This window comes from Accipiter gentilis, chromosome 11 (genome assembly GCF_929443795.1).
Source record: "Accipiter gentilis chromosome 11, bAccGen1.1, whole genome shotgun sequence".
Lineage (NCBI taxonomy): Eukaryota > Metazoa > Chordata > Aves > Accipitriformes > Accipitridae > Astur > Astur gentilis.
The window spans coordinates 13,725,122-13,751,710 of record NC_064890.1 but is presented as its reverse complement, the minus strand read 5'-3'; the positions used below and the strand labels follow the sequence as shown (position 1 = coordinate 13,751,710).

At 41.5% G+C, this 26,589-nt stretch overlaps 1 protein-coding gene across 3 annotated transcripts in view; it reads left to right on the top strand.

The window, feature by feature from the left end:
- The first annotated feature begins 4,639 nt into the window (after positions 1-4,639).
- Positions 4,640-26,589, top strand: part of PTPN12 (protein tyrosine phosphatase non-receptor type 12) — an 83,461-nt gene continuing 61,511 nt past the window's right edge. The window contains exons 1-4 of one of the 3 annotated variants that reach the window (XM_049813711.1): positions 16,117-20,920; positions 21,341-22,953; positions 23,995-24,030; positions 24,175-24,339. Coding sequence is in view for 2 of the 3 variants with exons in the window: in XM_049813710.1 (XP_049669667.1) it covers positions 4,837-4,935 (99 nt within the window). In the remaining variant the exon portion in view is untranslated. Of the gene's footprint in view, positions 4,936-16,116; positions 20,921-21,340; positions 22,954-23,994; positions 24,031-24,174; positions 24,340-26,589 lie in introns of those variants that run through there. The other 2 variants (XM_049813710.1, XM_049813709.1) reach the window with 2 other exon arrangements.

The window sequence follows — 26,589 nt, the reverse complement described above, 5'->3', positions numbered from 1 at the left end:
AGATTTATTGTCCACAATGTCCTTTGTGTTCAAACTGAGTATTTGAAGCGTCCATGGGGGATTCCTGTTTGTTAGTTTGTTACTTATAACCCAAGTGGTCAAATTGTAACTGAGCTCTGCCAGAAAACCTGATATGATTATTTTTATCCTCTTTGGAAACAAAAGTGACTAAATACCAAAATGCTTTGAGAGCCAGAGTATACAAAAAGTACTTGATGCTGATATTCCTGAATGTTTCATTTAACTATTTTCAACCAGCATGAAACATTTTGACATTTTTGGAAAGACACATTGCATTTCAGTTTGTCAGATCAAAGACAAATGTTTCATCTGGACTTAGTTTTTACGTGTACCCTTCAGCTGCTCAACAGCTTCCTGGCATTTATACTCCACGCTCCAGCTCTTTCATGTGCTGGGTCCCTATCCCAAGTTGTACTGTCTTCAACAGTACAGACATTTCTGCATCTGTAAGTATAACAGTGCATTGTTTTTGTCAGAAAGCACAAAAACTTTGGCAAAATTGTTTCCTGTGGAATATTTTTTTACAGAAACAGCATTTTCCATTGAAACACCGCGTTTTTAGAAAACTTCCAACCAACTGCACTTAAAATACATTTTAAGAGTGCTATTTTAGAACCTATGAATGTTAGCATCTAATTTATATCTTAAATGGTCTTGATTACAAAAATATTTTTCAGACTCTCAGTATATATAAAATTAATTGGGATTTCCTGCACAGGACATATTGATCATAATTTGATTACAACTACAGTAATATGTTAATAATTATGCACCACTGTGACTAATAAGTTACTCCAAATAGGTAGTTAAAATCTAAGAGATTATTGCAAAGGGGAGGAGAAATTGGTGAAGTGAGCTCTCATTGTAATGTAGTCATGCCAAATTACAAGGAATGTACCAAGTCCCGTTTTGCTGGACAAAGGAGAATCAAACCATAGGAGACGATGCACTTACTCAGAGCTGTAGGGTTCTTTCAGCCTTCCCTCCCACCCCAGTTCTTTGATTTCTTTCTGGAACACAGTTTTGGGTAGATATGCACTGGGTTTTGAACATGGCTCCGAGCCACACAGACACTGCAGCCAAACAGCTTTGAGGTGAGCCTGTGCTCCATCTCAGTCTTTGGGGAACCTCTGAAGCTTGGTAAACCAGGACGTTTGGTACTTCTGCCCATTGACTGGGCATAACCATGGTATGCATGCTGGGAAACAAATTTACCAGTTAACACACGCTTACCTCGTGGGAACCTGAGAAGCCACCTTTGAACAGAAAAAACTGGCTGTCTTCCTTCCCTGCAGCAGCTGGAGTAGTGCACAGTAAGGCAAAATGAGATTAATAGCAGAGAAGCTGTGGGTGATCTACTAGCTTTTCTCCAAGAACCATACTTATATGTATTGTCAAGACACAACCACAATTTTCTTCTACAGATTTTGGTTGCAACTTCCTGTTCTATCTATAGGGTGAGTAATGCACCCTGCGTCTCTCTCTTTTTCCGCCTCTCTGCTACAGCTACACAAATACACACTCATGCACACATGCTAGGTTGGTCAGATGTCTGGGTTTAACCCAGACAGTTTGAGTTTCAGATCAAAAGTGTCAGCTAAAGCACTGCTTTTGCTCCTGAAAGTTTGCCCCTGCCACGCAACATTTGCAGGGCTGAGGGAGATAAAACTGGTGCTATCGGGTTTGTGCTCAGGACTGTCTGGCAGCTCTCACAGGTACACTTGCATATGCAAACAATTCTAAGCAAAGTTCTGCACCCAGCTATTTCTAATTTTCTTTGTTTCGTATATGCCTTTGTTTTGGCTAGTGACACATGCCTGGTTTGGGGGACTTTTTTTTTCCTTCTGAGATTGTATATCCTTCTTACCAGTTAACCCAAATGAAGGGTCACTGTTACACTTGCTACAACAGTTTATTACAATGCAGTGAGCAGTGATAGATTATGAACCAGGCCAGGCTGATAACTGGGTCCTTTCAATGTGAGGCAGTAATGACGTGAGGTTCAAGTGCAATAAATCATCATCTTTCCTTCTCTCCTAATCAAGTCCTCTGTAACTCTGTTCTGTGAATAAATGAGTGAAGAAAACCATACTACATTCAAGACTTCATCAATTGGTTGCTTAGTCCCCAGTACCACTTTTCTAAAGTTACATGCCACCTGGCACTGGGAGCAGGTTTGCTGGGGCAAGTGCTGAGCAAACTAAGCAACCTTCCTGAAGCAGAGGGAAATCAAGCAAAGTGGCATGAAAAGATTATATGACGATCCAAGTCACAGCTATCCTTGGTGATCTCTGTACCCTTTCTGTCTATCTATCTTGTTTCTGTATTTCCCTTTAAAGCTGCTTTTTGGTAGGGGAGAAACAAGAGGCTTGGGAAAGGAAAAGGAGAAGGAAGAGAGGGATTAACACAAGAAAAGCAGGCATCTTTGTGGCTCTTCAGGGTTGATTGATTAGCTTACTATGGAGGCTGGTGCAAAGGACATGGAGAGGAGACTGAGCTCTGACAGCTGATGCGCGTGTGTGGGGTGCTCAGGCTTCAATAAACCTCAGCACAGAACTGATGCCCTTTCCCAGTTCTTTGATGTGTCCTTATGTCTGCTGTACTTTAGGCTCCACGAACATCAACTGCTAAAAAAATAAAGTGTTTCTAAGAGGCTGAAGTCTGCAGCAAATCATGTGAGGATGCTAACCCTCTGTTTTCCAACCTGCCCCCCTGCCAGAGGTGACTGCTTCCGTAGCAGACGCAGGAGGCGTGTGTCCATGCACCAGCAGCTACAGCCCAGGGTCCTACATTGTAGCTCGAAACTTTCCTTCACTAGGAAGATGATGAGTTGATGGGCACTGAATTGGGCTGAGGGTGGTAACGCGCCATTTTGCTAATTCTGGTGCAGAGGTGGTAATCTTTGGCAGTCATCTAAAACGGTAGTATCTTACACCGCTGCAGGAAGACCAAGCTTTTATGTAGGTTTGTTTTTGTAGCAAAGCCAGCTTAATTGAATCATCTGAGAAGAAAAAAACACAGCTTCTCTATGGGTTTATATTGCAGCTGAATCAGTTCCCTGAGCAGGTTTGATGTGTTGTCCAACAAGCGGTTGTGCTGGTGCGACTGCAAGTGCAACACACTACGGTGGGTGGGAATGAGTGGAAAATGGGTGATTTGTTAGGAGTGCCTTAACTGGGTTATGCTTCTCAGCATGGACCTTTATCATAAGCGTTGTGTGACAAAGTTTTATAGGATCAACTACATCAATACAGGCTGTGTAGCTCTTCACCAATAAAACTTTAAAAGGCTTTACTTACTATATTTATTATGTTATAAGGCTACACATACACACACCTCTCAAATTATTTTGCTTTGCTGAAGCAGAAGTTATAAATGCCATCAGGACACCAAAGATGAAGATGTTTTAAGTTTTTCACATAAAAGGCAGGCAGAAACAGCAACCTCCTTATCTTGCCGGGCGGTCACGTTTTGACATCGCCAAAACGTCCAACATCAGGTAAGAAGGAAATTTCAACGTATTCTCTAGCGGGAAGGCCCGAGGTGCCTGAAGACACCCCCGCCGCCGTACCGAGGGGCGAGGGGGACCCTGCTCCTGTCAGGACGCGTTGAGCCAGCCCTGCGCCGGGCTCCCTGCAGTGCTGCAGCAACCACCCCACCGCCCCTTCACCGACACCGACGAGCAGCGCTTCCGCGTTTCATCCTCGCCTGCGGACATCTTTATTAAAGTGTATATATATATATATATATATATACACATACACACTTCCACACGCGGGGAGCAGTGCCCCGTCAGGAGCCCGCGCCCGGCCCGTCACCTGCCCCGGCCCGCCATCTTCCCGCCGCCCGGTGTTTACCACAGCGGCGCCGCCCGCGGCCCGGCCCCGCCGGGAGCCCTTCGCTCCGCCTCGGTCACGGCCACCGCAGGGACCCTCCCCCCCTCCCCCGGGCACTTTCCACGGCTTCGGGCTTCCCACCCGAGGAGGGAACCCGTTTTCCTCCAGGCGTTTCAGTAGGACGCTTGGGTGAGGAGGCGACAATCAATCGCCAGCCCCGCAGCCCTCCCCCGCAGCGGGCCGCCGAGCGCGGGGGACGCGGCGCTGGCGCGACTACAGGTCCCGGCATGCCGCAGCGCCGGCCGCTGCCTCCCAGCCCCGGAGCTGAAGGCGCGCACCGCCGCCTCATTGTACTCCGGCCAGAGCAAACCGCACTTCGCTCCGCTCCCGTCCCCCGTCCCCCCCCCCCCCCGCCTTCCAAGTGGTCCCTTCCAGAGCTCCATTCGGCGCCCTTCGGAAGGTCCCATCCGCGGGAAACGGGAGGGGCTGGCAGAGCGGGGCGAGGCAAGAGCCCAGCAAAGTTCTCCCTCGAGGCTGGCCTAGCCGGTAATTAGCGTGCGCGGTCACCAATAGGACGAGGCGGCCGTCAGAGGAGCCAATGGGCGCGAAGCGGGGGCGGGCCGGTTCCCGAGGAGGGGCGGGCGTAGGAAGCGCCGGAGGAGCGGGAGTCGCGCCTGCGCGGGGGGAGGAGGTGGGGACTTCGTCGTGTCCCTGTGTCGGCGGCGGCGTCCAGGGAGGGTCGGGCGGAGGGAGGGGAGGATGGAGCGGGCGGACGAGCGGCCGTGAGCGGGGTGGGGAGCCGCGCCGCGCCGCACCGTGCCGCGCCAGCAGGCCGCGGGGCAGGCCCGGGGGGTGGGAGAGGCGAGGCAGGAAAGGGAAGGCAGCCGGGTGACGGGCTCGTGTGGCGGAGGGGGCTCGAGGCGGAGAGCGGGCGGCCGGGGCTGGGGCTCCCGCTCCGCAGGGCGGCCGGCGGGGCAGGATGAGCCAGGAGGAGATCCTGAGGAAATTCATTAAGCGAGTCCAGGCCATGAAGGACACAGACCACAATGGGGAGGACAACTTCGCCAGCGACTTCATGGTGAGGGGCGGCGGCGCGGCGGGGGGGGGGGGGGGGGCGGGCAGGGTTTCTGCCTCCCCTCGGGGCGGGGGGTGGCCCCGGGGGGAGGGGGGGGGGGCGAGGTGCCGGGCTGTCCCCGCAGCCCCTTCCCCATCCCCCTGCGAGCAGGGGGGCGTCGGGGGGAAGCATCGCTTCCCTGGGAGTGACCTGCTATTGTGTAGCCCCGAAGCTCGGCCGGCTCCCCCGTACCCCCCACCGCTTTTTGATTTCGGCGAGGGGGGGGGGGGGGGGGGGGGAAGTGGCCTCCTTAATTTAGCCGCCTTCTTGCCCCCACCCCCCGGGAAGGTTTGTCACCGCAGCCCCCTGTCCCGGCCCTCCTCTGCTCCTGAGGAGATGGTAGGTGATCGGCTGTTGCAAAATTAAACGGGAGCCTCCTCCCCCCACGTCGTGTCCCGTCCCCCCCCCCCCTTCCTTCCCTGAGCAGATAAAGGGGACAGAGGCGTCTCGGGGAGGGCTGTTAGCTCTTCCTCTCCCTTAACAGCCCCTTTTCTCGCAGGGTTGCCATGTATAATGTCATCTGGGGATAGTCGGGCACTCCTTCTCTCCTTTCCCTCTTTATCTGCCCCTGTAGCCGCCTGGTTGCCATTTCTCTTCTTTCCGAGGAGATGTGTTAAATGCATTGAATAGTCCTTGGAGGAATATTCATCTTCCCTTCCCTAACGTCTCTCTTTGGTCCCCATCCCCCATCGCAGCCCTGCCTGTATCCCTCGTCTTTCTTCCTTACAGATCAGTTCACCGTCAGCCTTTGGTTAACGTGTGTGTGCTCGGGGGGACAATTTATTGGCGAATTAGCTCTTTTCCTGGTTTATTTTAGCTGTTTAATCGGGCTGTTAAAATGTTTGAGGAGATTTATATTTTGAATAGACGGTCTGAGCTGTGAACAATAATTTTGATGGGGCAGATGTCACTGGCACTTTTCAATATTGCTTAAACACTTAATATCAAAATACATTTTGGCCCACGGAAGAGCTGAAGATGAGCAGGTTAGCGACCTCCGTATATGTGTGTCTTTGTAGCTTGTTTTATTATCTGGCGCTACTTGGGGTTAAAACCACATCATTAGCCCTTTAAGCTGTCAGTCTTTGCTAGTCGTCTGGGAACAAAAAAACCCAAAACCTCAATGTAAATGTAGCATCAGGGATTGTCTGAAACGTGGGGAGGAGGCCGCGGATGTTGCGCAAGGCGGAGGGGCGTTGGGAGTGCTGGCAGGTCCAGGGGTGGAAGAGGAAGTGGAGTGGACTTTGGGAAGTAACGAGTTCATCCAGGGTGGGGTGGGAGCCCGTGGGAAATCGGCCACGCTCTTTGGGCAGGATTTTGCAAATACTGAAAGTATGCTGCCGAAACATCTGAGCGTGTGGGAAAGGAAGAGAGAAATATGTGAAATGAAGAACGGCATTGGAGCGATAGGACAATTCTAAATCTGTTAACGCTGAATAAAGGTTAAATACTTTGACAGAACCATTTCATTAAGTGATAGTTTTAGCAGTATAATTTCTATTAAACATGAATTGACATCTTGTACGGACGAGTCAGTCTTGTTCACGTAAACTATATGTACTTTGCAGAAAGGGTGTCCTAGACTAGTGGAAAATGCGGGATTATTTTAATGTCCTTTATGCTAAATACTTTGTACTAGACCTCATAACTGACTTGTACCATTTCATATCTGATAAATAGCCAAATGTTTTAGCTTTGTTATAGTTGAATAGTATACAATAGTTTTGTCATCCTTTTTTCAAAGTAGTGGCACCCCTGTATGGAAAAATAGCTTTTATTTCAATTTCTCTATTTGACAGCTTGTTGTTTCGATAGCTTTCAACTGAATAGTCAGTAAGCTTTCCCATTGCTTTCATACAGCAGCAAGCAAAGAGAATGCTACTAAAAAAAGGGAAAATAGGATTGAAGGAACTTATTGGCAAGGCATTTCAGGAGAAAGATATATTACCTGAAACAGCATTAAATGCTTTGGCAAGAACTGTGTTCAAAATTTCTTTTGTCCTCTTAACACTTTCTATTTCAAACTTTTGGACTTGATTTTTGCATAATAAATTATAGGAAACCCAGGAAACCGTGATGCTTATCTTTGGCCTTAATATTCACATTTGTGTCAGTAGTCACCTCTGTGTAGTAAACCAGATATAGATTAGTGTGGTGACAAGACTCATAATTACTGGGGGGGGTTTTGTGGCTTTTTTTTTTTTTTTACTGTGAACATGTTGGGATATTTTGTTGCTTTTTTGGGTATGTGTTTTGGTGTGTTGGTGTTGTTTTGTTTTTTTTGACAGAGCCATGCTTAGATGCTCTTTAAAATGATTGAAAAGGGAGAAGAGAGGTGTGAAGGGGGTAAAAAGCTTCAGTATTCTGTTTTTTTTAAGACTTAGTAGAGAGGTTTTGGGGGGGAGGAAGTTGTATTTTCTCATTTAAGTGCAGGATGTACTTTTGCTGCTAAACAGTGGCAAATTTGTGGAATAGAAATTGCTGTTACTCATCGCTTTGTTTCCAAGTCAAAATGGAATCTAAAATAGGAGTGGAATAATGGGTGAATGCAATTGAAAACATTTCTTTATTTTCACATCTTTATTGCCTTCGGATGTGTTGAGTAATAGGCTTACAGAATTATATTTAGGCCTGAGTGAATGAACTAAAAGTACTTGATAGGTGCCACGGAGTGCTGGAAGAGGGTAGAAAAGCTAGAGTTATGTGCAGGTAGACTGATTGGTCTGGCTGAATGTTACTGAAAGTCCATAGTGTAGATGACTAAGACTGCTATTTAATAATGCCATTGACATACCTGACAACATGTTCCACTTGGAAGGTGGAAAGTTGATTATTTCCTCCCCCGCCACTTACAAAATAAATTGTATAATCTGGGCACCAAGAGCAAGCTTGTTACTGGAAATCAAATGTATTTAATTTTAATTAGTTTGCACTAGAAAGTAAGCAGTACTTATTAGTAGGTTACTTCAGTACTATGGGTGTGCAAAATTAGGTTTAAATGAAGTGGTTAGTTTGAAAACAGTATAGGCTTGTCTGTGTGTTTTGCCAATAAGCATGTATCTGTGGATATAGGGGCAAGTGGGCTTTTTCCTAAAATAATGTAGGTTAGGATTTTACTGGTATAGTTACAATACATTCAAGAGCATAGTTTTTCCTTGTTTTCTGCTGACATTGCTGTTTGGGCAAAAGGAAGTAAGTATAGATTGCTTCCTCTTGGTGTTTCATGTTGTATGAATACAGCCAGCATGGTCTAGATTCTGATTTTCTATAATGAACATGTGTTTTACATCAAACAAGGGCTGGAAGTCAAAGCTCCATATGACGGCAAAGAAAACAGTTTTTCTAGATTCTAGACAGACCTCAGTAAATATTTTTTCTGATTTTTTTCATTTAATTTGTCCACAAATAACACATTTTTGTTTTCTTGTGCAATAGTCTAAACAAAAGCATTCTGATACTCTCATTTCTATCATTTGTCTGATACAGATCGCCATTGTTATAGGAGAACTGAAATATGAATGGTGTAAAGCTTTACCTTAAAATCAGATGTTTCACATGTTTTGTGGTATATGACAATCTCGCTTAATCTTTTGGGTTATATCTCTCGCTAATCTGTTGCCATGGAACACAGAGGATGGATGAAAGTGTTGGTGGTTTTTGCAGTGGATACTGTGCAGGTGACCCTCAGCTGTTGTGTGGAGGGAGTGATGTCAATATGATCCTCTTAGATCATCAGTCTAAATAATCCTCATTTTTAACAACTTTGCAAGGAGTTACTAGGTACCTACATCTGGTCTCAGATCTTTTTATACCTTTCATTCAAGAGGACACTGGTAACTAACTCAACTGAATATTGTGTATCTTTGTTCTGGTCATCTAAGCTGAAACTCTTAGGTTTGGAGATAGTAAAGAACTTGATGTGCTGTTTCCTAAAGTATGAACGGGTGTTTGAAGGGGTCATTGATTTGAAACAGGTAAAAAGGTGGTTTCTATGCTTTTAACCTCTTGATGGTTTTATTTTAAAAAATTTTATTTTTAAGTGCTTCTACCTCATTGTTTTGCGAAAATCCTATTTAAATAAAGAGGAGGTGGAGTGTGCTTGACTTCTAAGGATAAAAGCTAAGCTGATCATAAGCAGTGCTACACCAGATGTTGTAAAACTTTCCTTCCCTGGTTGTGGTTCGTTTGTTGTTTGTTTTTTTTTTCAGGAAAGTGCATCTTTTCTAAAATGCTAAAGACTACTAAAAATGAATTAACAATCTAGACTATTCTAAATCACTGATCAAGACTACTAAGATACCTAATGAAAGTCTGTGTACTAATGGCAGTTGTGATGTTGATTTTGTTCTAATTCCTGTACATTCTGAAATAGCATTAAAAATATCAAATGCTATATTCAGCCATAGCACTTGGGAAACACCCTTCTTAAAAGCTTGTCTGTATATTAATGTGCATTTATGTAAACATTTCTGATTCAAATACCATTAATGTACCTCTTGAGTATCTGTGAAGATATTTTTCGAATTTGAGGCAAGCATATTATCTGGAAACTTAGTGAAGAAAGAGTATTATATCTCTCTGTGTTACTTTTTTTAGTTTTTTAAAAAACCCAGCTGTATAGATGTTTTTGGAAATTATGTTTTCTAGTATTTATTTAATGAATTTCATGCTTGTAGCACATAGTTTGAAACATGAACTCTCAGCTTATGCTTTATCATATAAGTTATAAAATACACGCTGTCTTTTCAAGAGAAATAATTTTTATCTGGTAAGATTAGACTAGGAAAAATGCTTTGGTAGAATCAACTAGATGGTAAAATGTTTCTTGAAACTTAAAAAAAATATTAATTGGTGTAAATATAGGTTTGCATGAAATTCTTGTAAATTAGGGGCTTTTGAATGAACATCAACAGTTCTGAGCACTTCTCTTCCCTTAAGTGTGATAGAAAGAGTAATTGCCTTTGAGAAAACGACCTGTAAGTATGTTGTACAGCTGATCTGTAGTAAGAAGCTCTGGTCTTAGAGATGTGTTAACAGGTCATAGACAACTGTCACTTCAGGTATGCTTTGAGTCTCTGTAATTTCAGGGTAAAAAATGGGTCTGTTACTACTCATCTTCCACATTATACTTTGAGTGTTAATGTATTTTTGACTATATTTCAACTGGATCCTGTTAATTTGATTGCAGGGACACACACCAACAGATTACTTCATTGTGTGCAGTGGTAGTCATCCAGGCCATTCATAAAGCTTCATTTACATAGTCTACATCTGGTTGGAACAATATGACTGAATATTAATTTCAGTAACCCTTAACTTCAGAGGCTTCTGAAACTTTGTGAACTACTGTTCTTTAAATGTTACGCAAAAATACAACTTTCTGTGAACAACCATTCAGTTTAAATATTCAGCTTTTTTGTCACCCTCTGAGGAAATGAGTGCTGTTCCTGTTGTTTCAAAGATGCCATTCTGAATTTTCATGGAGGTAGTTGAATACAACCACAAAGCTGCTATAGTGACCCTGGGGTATAAGAGCTTGCAAACTGTGCCTAAAATTGCAGTAGTTCTTTCAGGCAAATGAGACTAAAACAAGTCAGTTAGGCAATGTTCTGGGCTGTGTCAAATAGCTTGCATGGTAGTAAGTTCTGTTTGCTCAGTCTCTAAAGACAGCAGTGTGTAAGTCTACAGTTCTTACTGAGTAAAGGGTTGTGTACTGATTTTGCTGGTTATTATAGAATTGTTCAGGGGCAGCAAATGGTAGTCTTGACCTTGCACCTTATGGCATACTACATGTGCTTCAAATAATTTAAATAGCATGTCAAATACATACTTTGCTTTTATTCTGATCTCAATCCTACAGTGCCTTTTGCTGTATATAGTTAAACATGTATGCAGGTATATATATATATACACACCTACCTAGATACCTATATATAGATATGTCTCATGTGACCATAGTTCATTAACCACAGACCCTAATCTATAGTTCTCTAGATCTATGTACATGCAGAGATATATGCATATACATATATATACATATCTGGATGTATGTCTGTATACTACTCTGCATATATGTGTGACTGATTGTTATAGTATGAATTTCTTGGTTTGGAGTGTACATAATTTACCTTAAAACTGCAATAGCTTCAGGGTATTCTTCCTTGTTGTTGTTAGAGCTAAATAGTAGTTATCAGCTCTGGAAGCAGGAAAAGGTTAATCTGAATATCTGCTTATCTAATGTGTATATGTTTTTTAGTAGTAAGTGCAACAGAAGTCTGAGGCTTTTAAATTCATCTTAAAGCCATTGACTTGTAATAAACGGAAATTCTGTTTGATTTTCTTCACTTACTATTTAAGATTCAGGGATTTTGTGTTGTGTACTGTAATATGCTTAGGACATTTTGGTATAGGGAAAATAGTAATGCACTTGTTAGTGTTGGGGAAAGGTGAAACTATAGTAGTACCTTGAGCACATGTTTGTAGAACTGAAATCGGAAGCTAGATGATTTTTTTTTTCTTGGTCTTATTCAGACTTAATTTAGGGAGAGACATCAGTGTTAAAGGTCAGAGACGGAACTGAGTAAAGCCTAAGTTAATTGGGTAGAGCAGAAGCTCTTTGTGCTGTTAGGAAGTGCGCTGTTCGCATCTTGGTATTTGCATCCTGGTGTTTTCCTCAGGCTGTTGTACTTAACAATTGCTACAGTTATGCTACGCCAGTGCAGGCTCGGATAACTCGGCTGTATATATTTGCCCTAAATGAAGCATGGATATGCATTTCTATTTCTGTTAACTAGTATGTGAATGTTGCAAAGAGATTAAGTTGTTTGTTTTCCTGCTTCATCTGGCAAAAAAACCTTGCCAATATAAATTTAACTCATGAATTATTTGTTCAAATTTGAACAGTCAGAATGTGTTCGTGGAAGGAGAACACTTTGGTACAGCTGTGGAGTTTTTGATCCAGAACCAGGAACCCCAGAGAGTGGCTGTATTTTTAGAGTACTGTCTTGAGTCCTTCTACATCTTTGAGAAACAAAATTGTGTTCAGACCCAATACAGCTGAGACAGTACAAGTACAAAGCTAGTAGCTTTACTAGGGGAGCTGAGGGTGCAACAGCAGGGTAAGGGAAGAGTTGTAAGAGGAGTAGAGCATAGTGAAATCTGTCAGACTTTAGGACCATTGTTCTTCTGGATTGGGAACTGTTGTTTTAAAGTATCTTTGAATACTGATGTCAGGATGTTTCTGTCACTGTGAGGTTTGCGTAGGGAAGTTACTGCTTTTATCTCCTAGGGCCTTGTTCTAACTACTCTTTTACCATCAGCTTTAGAATGAAAAAAAATCTTACACAGCTAAAAAGATAGAGTAGAGAAATATTTCCCAAAAGGTGCCAGAAAAATAGAGGTATAAATGGATGACCTAGTTTGGTTGACCTAATTTTTCCTCCTATCTATCCTCCTACAAACTGATACTTTTAATTTCCTTAAAAGGTAATTTTATTGGTGATAATCAATTTATGGGAAGACTTAAAGGCAATATTGCTCTAATGGAAGTCTCCTCTGAAAGAAAAGCCTAGAAGAATTGAATTATCAGCTGTAAAAAGTAGCAAGCTGGTGTAGCCAGTTACTTCAGTGGGGGAAAATAGCTATCATAAGAGGACTGAAGCTATGAATGAAGTTGCCTCATGGGCTAGATGTGTCATTAGGAACAAAAGCAAATGAAGATATGTGTTTCATTCCTTCAGATTTCTAGAAGGAAGCATGAGTAATTTTGAAGGAAATCCTACCATGATGCTTCTGACAGTTAATTTTTTAAATTTATTATACTTCTGAGCTCCCTTACCCCAGTAAAAAGAATTGAATTGCCTAGTGTTAGGAATGTGCCAAGGGCAACTACATTACTAGACTGAAAGTTGTAAAGTGCTGTCTGGATTGGTTGGCTTGTTCAATTTTTAATTTGCTATGATTTGGAGAAATCCTAGCAAAGTTGTTAAGTGATCATAAATGTATCCATATAATTTAGGTTCCTTTATCTTTGGAGGAGGGGCTATGCTCTAATTTTTTATATGTTGCAGAGCAGGTCTTGATTCTTTTGAAATATATTAGTTTTAATTGTATTATCTTAACTATGAGTTTTGGTGTCTAAAGTCATGGGTTGGAAAGCATCAGTCTCTAAGGGGAAGTTAACTTAGTTAAAACCATACTGCTTTAAAGAACATGTGCATAACTTTTATCTCTGTTATTTGGTTATAATACTGAACTTGTCAATTTTAAACTATCTTTTTAACATTAACTTCTCATGTTGTCTTGTAAGTTGTAGCTGGTTTTGTTTGTTTTCCTAAGGTCAGAGTACTCTAGAAAAAATTTGCATCTTGATGTGTTTGTCTGTCTTGCTGTCTTGTCATTCTTACTGCCTTGTGTGGATGACATCTGCTTTTTGTTTTTCATCTGAAAACACACAGATGTTTTGTACTCTTTCTGATCACAGGAAGAACAGCTTCTACGTGGATCAGTGAGATTGAGAGCAGCTTGTTCTTTGGTTCTGAAGAGGTAGATGACCATCTTTCAGCTGGGCTGCAGTGGGAACAAGGGGCTAAGACTTTTTCTTCTGGACAGCTAATAAAGGACAATCAATGGGAGGCTGAAAAGAATGTCGTACATGAGTGGTATTGGCTTGTCTTCCTGTTTTTATTGAGACTGGGCAGTTAGCACCTCTGCTATCATTGCTATCTTTCCTACCTGCTATAGGGTCAATATAATGGATGAGAAATCCATTTCTTGTGCTGAGCTAGATGTCTGTAGCTGTTTAGACAAGGTTCTAGTTTATGGAGGTTTTGGCTGGACTTCAGAGACTGGTAGGCATGATTCCCAGCTACTGACCACATTTGAGAGTTTCAGGGGGCTGTTGGTCCAGAATTTTCATATTGTTTTCCATTGTTTGATTTTTATTTTTTTAAATAGTTTTTGTCTTTTATTTATGTTAGTTTGATGTTATTTTTATTCCTCTGATAGTTCTTGGAGGACAGAGCTATCTCTGAAAAACTGGGTTCCTGATTCAAAGGATGCTACATGGGTTTGCTGTCTTTTAAGTGTTCAAGTGACTTGCCAGTGTAGGTTATGCATCATGTTGAAATGACTGATTGCTGTGGGAACTGTACAGCTCTTGAGAAGCCTGAGTGGTGTTCCACTCTGTCCTAAACGTTTCACTTCTTATTTGACTGTATCTGACTCTAATGCATAACCCAGCAGTGGAACACTGCTTTTTTTTCCTCAAGGCACTCAGTGTTCTGGTAGCATATATAGTGCTTGGATATAGCTTCCTACTTAGACAGGTTTTCTTATTGGATTAGCTGTCCAGTATTTGCATGGTTTTACTGTGCAAACTGAGAAATTAACATAAAAAGCAGAACAAACAAAGAAAAACAGTGATATGAATAGTGCATTGCATTTAGACTGTGGGTAGGCTGGGTTTGTGAGTTGATGACTAGCTGCTTTGTGAGTAAAATTGATTATGGGGATTCCTTGGTGGTAAAGGTATTATGTCCTGCATTTTTGCAGTGCATAGCTTTTTTTTTTTTTACTGCTTTTCCACATGTAGAAAATAAGTCTTAATTCTTCCTTTATTTTCTACTTGAATCTTTGCCTTCCTGTGTAGGAAGTAGGATTAAAACTGGAAGCTATGCTTTCATTATTAGTTATTCCCTCATGTATATTCTGATAATTTTAGCAAATAGGTAATTGTTAATTGAAATTAATACAGTTGTCCAGTAGGAGTACTCAAGGGAATCATTTAGCTCAAAATAAAGCTGGAAAATGAAATACTATTCTGGAGGGAAGGGCATATGTAGGTTAGTTTAACTGCTTCAAAAACCTGAGCATTCCTGCAGAACTGAATTAATTATAAATTGCCTATAGGGCAGCACCCCTATTGCACAAACTGCTAAAGGAAGGAAATAATCTCTTAGATATTGTGAGTCTTCCCAGATAGCTCTAAGTATTTGACAGTTTCTTGTTAGACTTCAATTTTTAGTAGTATGGGTGGTTATGCAAAGCTGTGTTGATTTTTATTATGACCAAATTAAAATGTAAAACTAATTTTAACTCATTTCCTGTGGTGTTGCAGAAACATAACTGTGTGTAAATATTAATTGGACATATAGGGAACTAGATTTAAATTTTAATACAGAAAAATGACTGATTTTAGTCAGGTGGAAGGATCTTGGAAAGTACTTCAGGCATACATTGGCATTTATTTTAGTAAAGAAATGTGTTGTTTTATAGATACTTTATTTTTCTGTTATTCCTATTTAATGAAGAGTAGGCCCAGAAGGGAGAAACGTAACCTACATTGTTTCCTTTAACAGCTTTTTGCTATAAAACTGGAACAGAGGATCTTTGCACTGAAAGCTTTGGACACGAGTCCCTTTTCCAAACTGAATGTTCTGAAGTAAGTTGTCAATTAAGCTGGGTGTGAAGCCATATAGTCACTCACAAATCAATTGCAACCTTTTATATTATCCTTATAAACAGAAGAGCTTTTCCAAAGGCTATTCCACAGAACTGCTGTGGGAATTGCCCTGATATTATGTAGCAACATTGCTCCAGTTGCTTCTTCAATTGGTGCCAGATATTTTCTTAATATTTTATCATGATGAAATTTGAGTTTTCATTTCTTTTCTTTGTGGTTTTTTTTTTTTTTTTTGTTACAGTGAAAATGCAGCCTGCAAATTATTTAGGATGTCAACTTCCCATTTTTGTTGTTCTGAAAAGAACATGTGGAAACTTGTATATGTGAAACTGTGGCAGAGAGAAGCCTAGTTGTATTTCTTACAGGTTACAGAAGTCTGTAGCCTGTTAATGAATGATTTAAATTGAGAGACCAATAACACTGAAAAAAAATCTGTATCCTAAAGTCAACAAGCTGTTGCCATAAATCCATATATAAACTGTGATTTCCTAAAGGGAAATAATATTTGCTTCTAAAATGCTAGCTAAATCCGTAACTAATTCTAATATGGAATAGCCTGAATGAGAGCTTACATTAACTTACACATTATTAAACACTATAGCATTTTTTGTGCAAAGCTATAGCAATGTATCTTTCTGGTGCAGCATTTTATAAAGCATTAGCACTGTTTAAATTGGTGATTGTGTGAAAATGAAGGCAGCATCCTGTTTGTACAGTCTTATAGCATACATAATAGGCTTCCCTTCCTGTATTCATAGAAAAAATATTCCGTGTCTGGTAAAGTAAGTGAACAGTGAAGAAAGTATGTGGATATAAAAACCTCAGTGATGATATTTTTAGCTCTTACAGATGAAGATAACTTCCAGACCTATTAAGTGTATATCAGGCCAGGATGTGTTTAGAAGTAAGAAAAGTAGCAATGGAGTAAAAAGGGAATTCAGTGCAGGGATATAATTAAGTTGTGAACTGATCTATTTCTAGAGGGACAGTACCTTTGAACTAAAAATGATTTTAGTCAGGTGAAGGATCTTGTAGGTCATGTCAGGGTGTCACTGGACTTGGCTTTGGTAAATAAATGCAAAAATGAGTTCCTTCTATTCTTGCATTTCAGTGCCATGTCCTTTAGATTTTATGGGGCCAATGTATTACTTTAAATCCTCCAGAACTTGGTTCTGAAGTCAGGAGTTTCCTGAATCATATACTGATGGTGTAGTTTCAGGTGGCGTTCCTTGCAAACTGTTCTAAGATAAGTGATAACAACACAGCAGACAATATTTACTTTTAAGATTTGTATTATTTTTTTTTCCTTTCCCTGTTAGCAGTTTCTTCTAGTGTGGTATTGGAATTTAGTGTTTATTGGTAACAACTCAAAAAGTGAAATGTTCTGTTTGTAGGAATGTAGCTTACAAACTTTGTATGTTTGAACTGAAGATTTGTTTGGATAGAGTTCACAACCTTCTTCCTGTGGTAGGTCAGCTTAATGGGTATATATGATTGTCATATTGTGTGGAAAGTTAAGTACAGGAAACTTTTTTTAATTTATAAAATGGGCTTGAGAAAACCTCCAGAAGAAAGTTGGGGAACTTTGCTTATGCAAGGTATATTGTGAATTTTAAGGATATCTCAAATGCTATGGAGGAAGGATTTTTTGCAGAAGAAAAGATAGAAGAAATGCTCGTGTGGCCTTCCTTTTGCATTCATACTGCTGTCTTTTGATTTGTCTGTAGCTTGTTGGATCTAGCTTCTGGACGTTGTATAAACAAGATACCCTTTAGGAATTCTGCATTTATGTCAGCTAGTAGTTGAATCATCCCTGCAAAGTGTGTAGTTTTCCACTGGGCATAGTACTTCTGTCAGATCTTATGCAAATTGCTACATGTATTTTTGATTCAATACATCTCAGCTCTGATCTATCTATTGTGGGTTTTTTTGTTCTTTTTTCTTTCTTTCTTTTTTCCCTCCCTCCGCTTTACTCCTGTGCTTGTGCTACCTTATCCCTGTACTGCTAGAATGATTTCCTTATTTTTTAAACCATCCGTTGTTACTGTTTTCGGAAGACAGAGGCCATTGCATGATGAGTGGAAAACCATGTGAATAAGTTAAGTATCTTCACATTTGTCTTTGTCTTGCTTTTAGACTGGAAGCTCTTCAGAACAAGCATTAACTTTATACAGGTTGTTATGGATTTAATGAACTGAAGACAAATGATTGTCTATAGTGAGTTTTCCCTTTTAAGCAATGCAAGCACTGATTGATCAATTGTTGGCTTATAATAAGAGAGAAGGTATATGGGTGGGGTTTTTTTGCTGTTTTTTTTTGTTTTGTTTTAATTCAATGGTCAAAGGAGAACTGGCTGGGCTATTTGAGCCTGGTTTTAAATTCAGAACAGAATAGCTTAGCCGCACATTTTATTGGCTTTATTATCCTCTTAAAGAGAAAGTTAAGTTTGTGAATGTTATCTAGCTCTGATAACCAACCTTTTTTTAATAAGTAAAAATCTTAGAAGTGTGTTAGCTCTGGACAATGGGGAAAGAAGCCTGGGAAGTAGGACAATGAGGCTTAACCAGACTGGTTAAAAGCAACTGCAGGGATTGAAAGGGTTTATCCAAAGCTGTTTTGAATGTAAGAGGCTGTTTTCTCTGCATGTCTGAAAGTTGGACTTTTTTGATTCTCTTTGGAAATGGTCTTTGTAAGAATCATCATGCATGCTGTTCCTTATGAATTTTCATGTTACTGTTTGTTCATTTCACCAGGATAAATATTCCAGGGGTTGCACTGGGCCAGGTAATATTGCTTATGAATCCCTTTCCTGACGAGAGGAATTGTAGTATTGAACTATTATCTAAGCTTGGTTATTACAGAGGTTCCTGGAGACCAAGGCCTAATCTGAGTCTCTTGAAAGAAATGTTGAGTCCTGATAGCTACAAGGGATGCAGTCGATACTCAGAATAGCAGTGCAGCTTGCATTGGGGTCATGATGAAATCTTCTCGTAAGTAGTGTACTTGAGTGTTCTCACTTGATGTACTATTCACCGTAACGCATCTATAAGAAGCACTTGTGTCCTGGTAAGATGTTGTGATACTTCACTGCTCCTGTGAATTAATTCACTTTGTCTGTAGAGTATGTATTTCTGTATTTTGCATTTTAAAGGCAGGACTTAGCAATCTTGTATGTCTCATCCTATTACTTGTCATGCAGTTACTGTCTCTTTAGAACAAATGTGTATTCCTGTCTGGGCTTATTAGCATTAATAGCTGTTCTGGTTACCCAGTGGAATACTGATGCACAATGCTAGCAACTGGGAATGAGAAGAAGGTAGCCTTTAAGGGAAGGCACAATGCAGGGATTAAAGAGGGCATTGCTTTAGAAAAATGCTGCTGTTCCTTAAAGTCAAACTGCAGCAGTCACTGCGGTTGAGGTTAAACTTAGCTGACGCATTGGAAATAAATTGAGATCTTTTAAAGCTATTGATTTGTTTGGAAGGCTGCCACTTCCATCAGGAGAAAATAAGATTGAGAAACTTGGTTTGTGTCCTACTTATAGTGTGCTTCAATAGTTCTCCTTTAGTAAGTGTGGGGAGTTCTGGTATTTGGAAAGGGTCATTGTTTTTCCCCAGTCCAAACTGCATGCAATATCTAGCCTATTTCCTAGCTAGAAATCCTGCAATTGCAGTCTTCCGCATCTGTAGGAGTTTAGAAGTTTCGTTTTTTTCTGACTTAAGGCATATCTGTTTCCACACTGAAAAGCAAGTCATATAGTTTTCATGGCTGTAAGCAGCAGTACAACCTGTTCCTTTTAAGTTGTTCAGTGCTATGTAGTCTCACTTTCCCAGTTCTTTTTTTTCTTGTATAAAAGAAACCCACACTTTGCTTGCTTTTAGTATTTTCTATCTTACTTTGTAAAATTTTAGATTCCATTCTTTCTTATCTAGCCTTTCCCAAGAGTAGCTTTGATAGATCTGAGGAAGTAACTTTGGTAATGCAACTTTCCTCATTTCCTGTATTTCATTTACTTTGTCATCCTGAAAAGCCATGACTAGCGGTTTCACAAACTTACATTTCCATTATCTAAAAGTGTAATTAAGTGTTGATTCTCCAATATTAGATCTGTAAGTTCAATACTCAGTAAAATGCTATGAAGTGTAATTTTTCTTGAGGGAGGTAAAAAAAAAAATCTTGATGGAGAAGGAAGCAGTGAAGAGTATAAGTTAGGAGGAAGCTGTTCAAAAACAGGGGTTTCTTTGTGGAGATTACATTGCATTTTAGTGAGCTAAAACAGGAAGGTATTCGTAGCTTTACTTGTGTGCAGGTTAGCAGTCTGCTGCTCTCTCTGTGAGCAAGGTATGTTGAGCAATATACTGAGTTGAAAGAGACAGTAAAAATGTGGAAGAGGTTTTGCTTGTGCCAGGAACTGTCACCAGTATTTTACAAACAAGGCCTGACTCCAGTCTCTGCTGGCAGTGGGCTTTGTGATGCTAATCCACCCACTGCCTCTCTTCTGATGTGTCCACAGTCAGAGTATCTCACCGAGTCACCTTGTTAATTCTGTGGCTTTGCTGAAATGGTTTCCGGTTTTCCAGAATTAGAATGTGAATTTGACCACAACTGTAGTATTTTCTCAGAATTTTTTAAAATGTATCTGTAAACAGAGAAAAGAGGAATACTTCATTTGGTGTTGAGCAACTTTCCTTTTCCTAGATGGGCAATTGTGGGCTTCAGCCCATGTGTCAGTAGCAAGTTACTATATAGACAGCATTTGCTCTGATATGAAGAAGGAATGGCAATAAAGGGGATTAGTGGCTTAGAAATAAAGGAAACAGAATTGAAGTGAAAGGCTAAGACTGATAGTGATTGATATGTAAAATCTCAATATATAAATAGCTGTTGTCATTGATGTTAACTATTGCCTCCAGTATGATAAAAACAGTCCAGCTAACCTTTGTCCGTAAGGGTGGGTATGAAACTCTGTCCTGGTGGTAGTTGAACAGTCTTGCATTGATGAAGAAGCATAGCTCATACCAAACTTAAAAAAATCCCAAAGCTATAGAAGTAGGAAACCCCTCTATCCACATCGTATAATTATCTTATACTGTATTTTTAGTTCTGTTTTTTTAGTGATGTTAAAATTAGAATCTGCCACATATGGTATAATAGGTATATCCATAAGTGGGGAGAAAGATGAGTAGATGAATCTACAGATCAGTTAAGCCAGTGCTGAGTACACCTGTATTCGACCAACCAATAGTTTCAGCATGGTGGATGAAGATACAGTGTAAGACTTACAGGAAATGTCAGAGTTGGAATTTGGCCAGGATGCTATGTTTTCCTTATTGCCTTTGTTGCTGTTAAAGGACCACTTGTTCATTAAAATTATCAAAACAACTACCTTGGAAAGAGACAGACCAGCAAGCACAGTATTCTTGTAATGCATATGTGCATGTGGGAAGAAAAGCCTACACCTCAAGCAGCACAGAAGAATTTCATCCAGTAAGTCAGCTTCACTGGGGGAGCAACTTAAGTGCCTCTATGCAATTACATGTAGCATGAGGAATAAACAAGGACTTAGAGGTGTGAGCACACTTGCAGGGCTATGATCTCATTGGCAAGATGGACATGTGGTAGGTGGCTCCTGTGACTGGAGTATTGGAATGGAAGGGTACAGGCTCCTTAGGAAGGACAGGCAGGGGAGATGGGGGTGTCACCCTTTATGTCAGTGACCAGCTGGAGTGCATGGAGCTCTGCCTGGGGATAGATGAGGAGCTGACCAACAGCTTATGGGTCAGGATTAAAGGGAGGGTGGGGACAGGTGACATTATAGTGGGGGGTCTGCTACAGGCCACTTGACCAGGAAGACTGAGTGGATGAGGCCCTCTATAGACAGATATAGTAGCAGCCTCATGTTCACAGGTCCTCATGGGGAATTAAACCACCCTGGTATCTGTTGGAGGGACAGCACAGCAGGGCGTAAGCAATCCGGGAGGTTCTTGGAATGTGTTGATGACAACTTCCTTCTCCAAGTGATGGAGGAGCCAACGAGGAGAGGTGCTGTGCTGGACCTTGGTCTCACCAACAAGGAGGGGCTGGTGGAGAATGTGGAGCTCAAGGGCAGCCTTGGCTGCAGTGACCGTGAAATGGTGGAGTTCAAGATCCTTAGGGCAGCGAGGAGGGCGCGCAGCAAGCTCGCTATCCTGGACTTCAGGAGAGCAGACTTTGGCCTCTTCAGTGATCTGCTTGGTAGAGTACCATGGGATACAGTGCTGGAGGGAAGAGGAGCCCAAGCAGACTCGTTAATAGTCAAGGATCACCTCCTCCAAGCTCAGGAGCAATGCATCACAATGAAGAGGAAGTCAGGCAAAAACACCAGGAGGCCTGCGTGGATGAACAAGTAGCTCCTGGACAAACTGACACAAAAAGGAAGCTTACAGAAGGTGGAAGCAAAGACAGGTAGCCTGGGAGGAATACAGAGAAATTGTCCAAGCAGCCAGGGATCAGGTTAGGAAAGCCAATCTGGCCAGGGATGTCAAGGGAAAAAAAGAAAAGCTTCTATAGGTACATCAGTGATAAAAGGAAGACCAGGGAAAATGTGGGACCTCTCCAGAAGGAAATGGGAGACCTGGTTACCTGGGACATGGAGAAGGCTGAGGTACTTAATGACTTTTTTGCCTCAGTCTTCACCGGCAAGCGCTCCAGCCACACCACCCAAGTTCCAGAAGGCAAGGGCAGGGACTGGGAGAATGAAGAACTGCCCACTGTAGGAGAAGATCAAGTTTGACACCATCTAAGGAACCTGAAGGCGCACAAGTCCATGCGACCTGGTGAGATGCATCCACAGGTCCTGAGGGAACTTGTGGATGAAATGGCTAAGCCCTTATCCATCATATTTGAGAAGTTGTGGCAGTCCGGGGAAGTTCCCACTGACTGGAAAAGGGGAAACATAACCCTCATTTTTAAAAAGGGGAAAAAAAGAAGACCTGGGGAACTACAGGCCAGTCAGTCTCATCTCTGTGCCTGGCAAGATCATGGAGCAGATCTTCCTGGAAACTACGCTAAGGCACATGGAAAATGAGGTGATTGGTGACAGCTAGTGTGGCTTTACTAAGGGCAAATCGTGCCTGACAAATTTGGTGGCCTTCTACGATGGGGTTACAGCATTGGTGGATAAGGGAATAGCAACAGCCGTCATTTAGCTGGACTTGTGCAAAGTGTTTGACACTGTTCTGCACAACATCCTTGTCTCCAAATTGGAGAGACATGCACTTGACGGAGGGACCACTTGGTGGATAAGGAATTGGCCAGAAAAGAGTTGCCGTCAACGGCTCCATGTCCAAGTGGAGATCAGTGATGAGTGGCATTCCTCAGGGGTCGGTGTTGGGACTGGTGCTGTTTAACATCTTTGTCAGCGACATGGACAGTGGGATTGAGTGCATGCTCAGCAAGTTTGATGACACCAAGCTGTGTGGTGTGGTTGACACATTGGAGGGAAGGGATGCCATCCAGAGGGACCTGGACAAGCTTGAGAGGTGAGTCTATGCAAACTCATCAAGTTCAATAAGACCAAGTGTAAGGTCCTGCACATGGGTCAGGCCAATCCCAAGCACAAATACAGGCTGGGTGGTGAGTAGATTGAGAGCAGCCCTGGGGAGAAGGACTTAGGGGTACTGGTGGATGAAAAACTGAATATGAGCCAGTAATGTATGCTTGCAGTCCAGAAAGCCAGTTGCATTCTGGGCTGCATCAAAAGAAGTGTGGCCAGCAGGTCAAGGGAGGTGATTATCTCCCTCTACTCCACTCCTGTGAGACCCCACCTGGAGTACTGTGTTCAGATCTGGGGACCCCAACATAAGAAAGACATAGACTGGCTGGAGCAGGTCCAGAGGAGGACCATGAAGATGATCAGAGAGCTGGAGCACTTCTCCTATGAAGACAGGCTGAGAGAGTTGGGGTTGTTCAGCCTGAAGAGGAGAAGGTTCTGGGGAGACCTTATAGCAGCCTTCTAGTACCTAAAGCGGGCCTGCAGGAAAGATGGGGAGGGACTCTTTAACAGGGAGTGTACTGAAAGGACAAGGGGTAACAGTTTTAAACTGAAAGAGGGTGGATTTAGATTAGATGTAAGGAAGAAGTTCTTCACTGTGAGAGTGGTGAGGCACTGGAACAGGTTGCCCACAGAGGTTGTGGATGCCCCATCCTTGGAAGTGTTCAAGGCCAGGTTGGATGGGGCTTTGAGCAAGCTGATGTAGTAGAAGATGTCCCTGCTCATTGCAGGGGGGTTGGAACTATATGATCTTTAAGGTCCCTTCCAACTCAAACCGTTCTATGATTCTATGATTATTGCCATATTGAGGGCAGTTTTCCTGACATTTCTTTGGTTTTGCAGCATAAGATCAAAGGGATAAAACTGTCTTGAGACTTGCTCAGGCAAACAGGAGCTGGGTAGAAGACAGACAGTCCCTTAAAAATAACTTGGTTATAAAACTATGAACAGTTAAAATGATCATAACTACAGTTGTGGTGTTTGGGACAAAGCAATAACAGGAATGAGATTATTTTTTTATCCTTTCCAGGCAGCATGATACAATCTGCTCTACATCGTTCAATAGGTATGTTCTTAACTGGGGAAGAAGATAAGTAGATAAGATTTTTAGGATCATATGATACTTTATGGTTTCTTCAGAATATTAAAAAATGCTGTAATGTGTCAAATCAAATGTGTACCTAGTCTAATACTTTATTTTGACTGGTAGATACTGAGAGAAAGAATGTAAGACATGAAATGGAGCCATCCTCCCAGTTTCTCTGTGGCAAATTCTGAGTAGAAGCTCCCAAACTGTGTACACAGCAGCAGCAGGCTGACGATCACAGGACACCAGGACCCATTACTGCTGTATTGACAGTCAGGATAGTGACAGGTACTGCTACCTGGCATGTTTAAACAGGCCCTGTGCTGCTTGCAATTGCTCTACTTTTTTAGCTCTCTATAATTTCCTTTCATTCAACTTCCTCATTTTCTTTTTTTTTTAAAGTTCCTATTTCTAAAGGAAAAAGTTGTGGTGAATTTTTTTTTTAGCCTTTTCCTGTCTGGCAAAGATACCAGGTATAAGTATGTAGTAATTGTAAGTCGTTCTTCTGAAGCTGTGTCTTTAGCCAGTTCCTGTGCTTGCTCAAATCTGCTTCAAGGTGTTTTTCTTGCTGGGGGATTGAGTGAGACTCTCTGGAAAATTGATCTGATATCTTTAAAAAGAAAGAAATCTGTATGTTGTACTCCTCTGAAATTCTTAATTTCTTATTTTTCAGCTTCGTAGCCTTCCCATTCTCCTTGACAAGAACCACCAGGTTTCTTGTGGATGCTACTACTGCTGTGATTGCTTTCTTGATAGTATAGATTTTATACAATCCTGGGTAGATTAAAATATATTATAGAAATTTAGCTTGATTTTTCTCACCTTCCTTTTGTTTGTGTCTCTGCTTTTGTAATGCATGATGCTGCTTCCCCTCTGGCATGCCCTTGCCTGTCAGCACTCCATAATTTGTAGGGGTGGCATTAGTTTCTTAGTAAGTGGTCCTGCCATCAAGTGTAAGATTCCTTTTATATCAGTATTCTCCTTTTAGACTGAAATTTAGATGCCCTTGAAGTGGTCAGGCAGTTCAACTAGATGATCGTTGTAGGTCCCTTCCAACTGAAATATACCATTATAAATTTATAGTTTATCTTAATATCTAGATTTCATGGAGGTGAACAGAAATGCCTACCCATTTCTTCCTGCAACAGGCACTTAATGTGCCTGAACTTTGACTTCTTCTCTGTCCTTTATTTAGGGTGTGGTGTTTTCATGCCTATCACAGGGGATTTTATGCTGTGCTATAACAACTTATTCTATTGCTTCTGAGTCTAAGCCTCTTCAGGCCTGATTCAAATTTTGGTAGAAGTAGAGCCCATTCTTGTGTCTAGTATATTTTTTTGTCAAAAAGCATTGTTTTGAGTTTTGGGGTATTTTAGGAAATAGGAAGCAGAAATACCTTTATCTTGCAGCCTTTTAATCATCCATTTTCAGCATGCCTTAATATCTATTGACCAACGTGCTGTACTTTTAATCAGTAATGTTGCATGAAACAGCTCTTGCTCTTTAGCCTCTTACCTTACTGGCTAAACTTTGTGTCTAGGACTATATTTATGTTGTGTGTCTGGTATCCACAAATGTTGCTGTTGCTGACTGCTTCTGTTGTGGCCCAGGTGATACCCAGGGATGCTTTATAAGAATTTCCTTGTCTACAGTTGACCTGATGACTAAGGACTATCAGCTGCCTTCTTTTTGTTGGGATGCAAGAAGGTCATCTGCCCAGGGGGACACTGACATCTAGTGGATGGGTTCCACAGACACAGGGCAAGCAAACTGCTGCTTTAAGGCTGTCTTTCTTCTGGATTTTACCTAAATTTTGCTTTCGTTTAGATCCTCGGGGTTGTTTGGAAGAAAAAAAGTGGGAGGTGGGGTGGGGAGCAAAGCCTAGCCAGTTTTGCGTAACTTCTTCTAGGGTTTAAGGAGTAAAGTTTGTGCAGTCAAACTAGTTGATTTTTGTTGGTGATGGGGTTGGGATTTTTTTTTCCCTCAGTCAAGTCACCTGCATGTGAGCCTCAGATGTTTGTAATAAAATTATTTAAGATACTGCATTCCCTAGTTGACCTCCCAGACTGTGAAGAAGTTACCTGTGTAGCACAGCAAGAAGAGACAGATGTTCCATCTTCTTAACTCTAAGATAATGCCTCTAAGTTGCCTTCAGTTCTGTGCCTATCCTTTCAGTGAAACTTGAAGCCTAATAATGCGTGATAGTGTTGCTTTGCAGCTCATCTCAGACATCTGTTAGTTTAACTGGTAATCGAGTGGCAGGAAAAGTTTTAACAAAACCACAATTTTTCCAGGAATATTCCTAAGCAGAGAACAGTGCCTAGAAATCAAAAGTTACTGAAAATGTTCATCAGAATGTTAGTATTGCTTTAAAGACAAACCCAGACATTTCAGTTGAAGTAATAAAATCCAGATTTCTTTATCAAAGAAAATAAACACTGCAAAGCTTGATAGTTTAATAGTTAAGCATGGCATCTTGTGCTGTCAGAGACAGTTGATGTGAACTGAGTAAATCATTGTGCCTGTGAGCAGTTAACA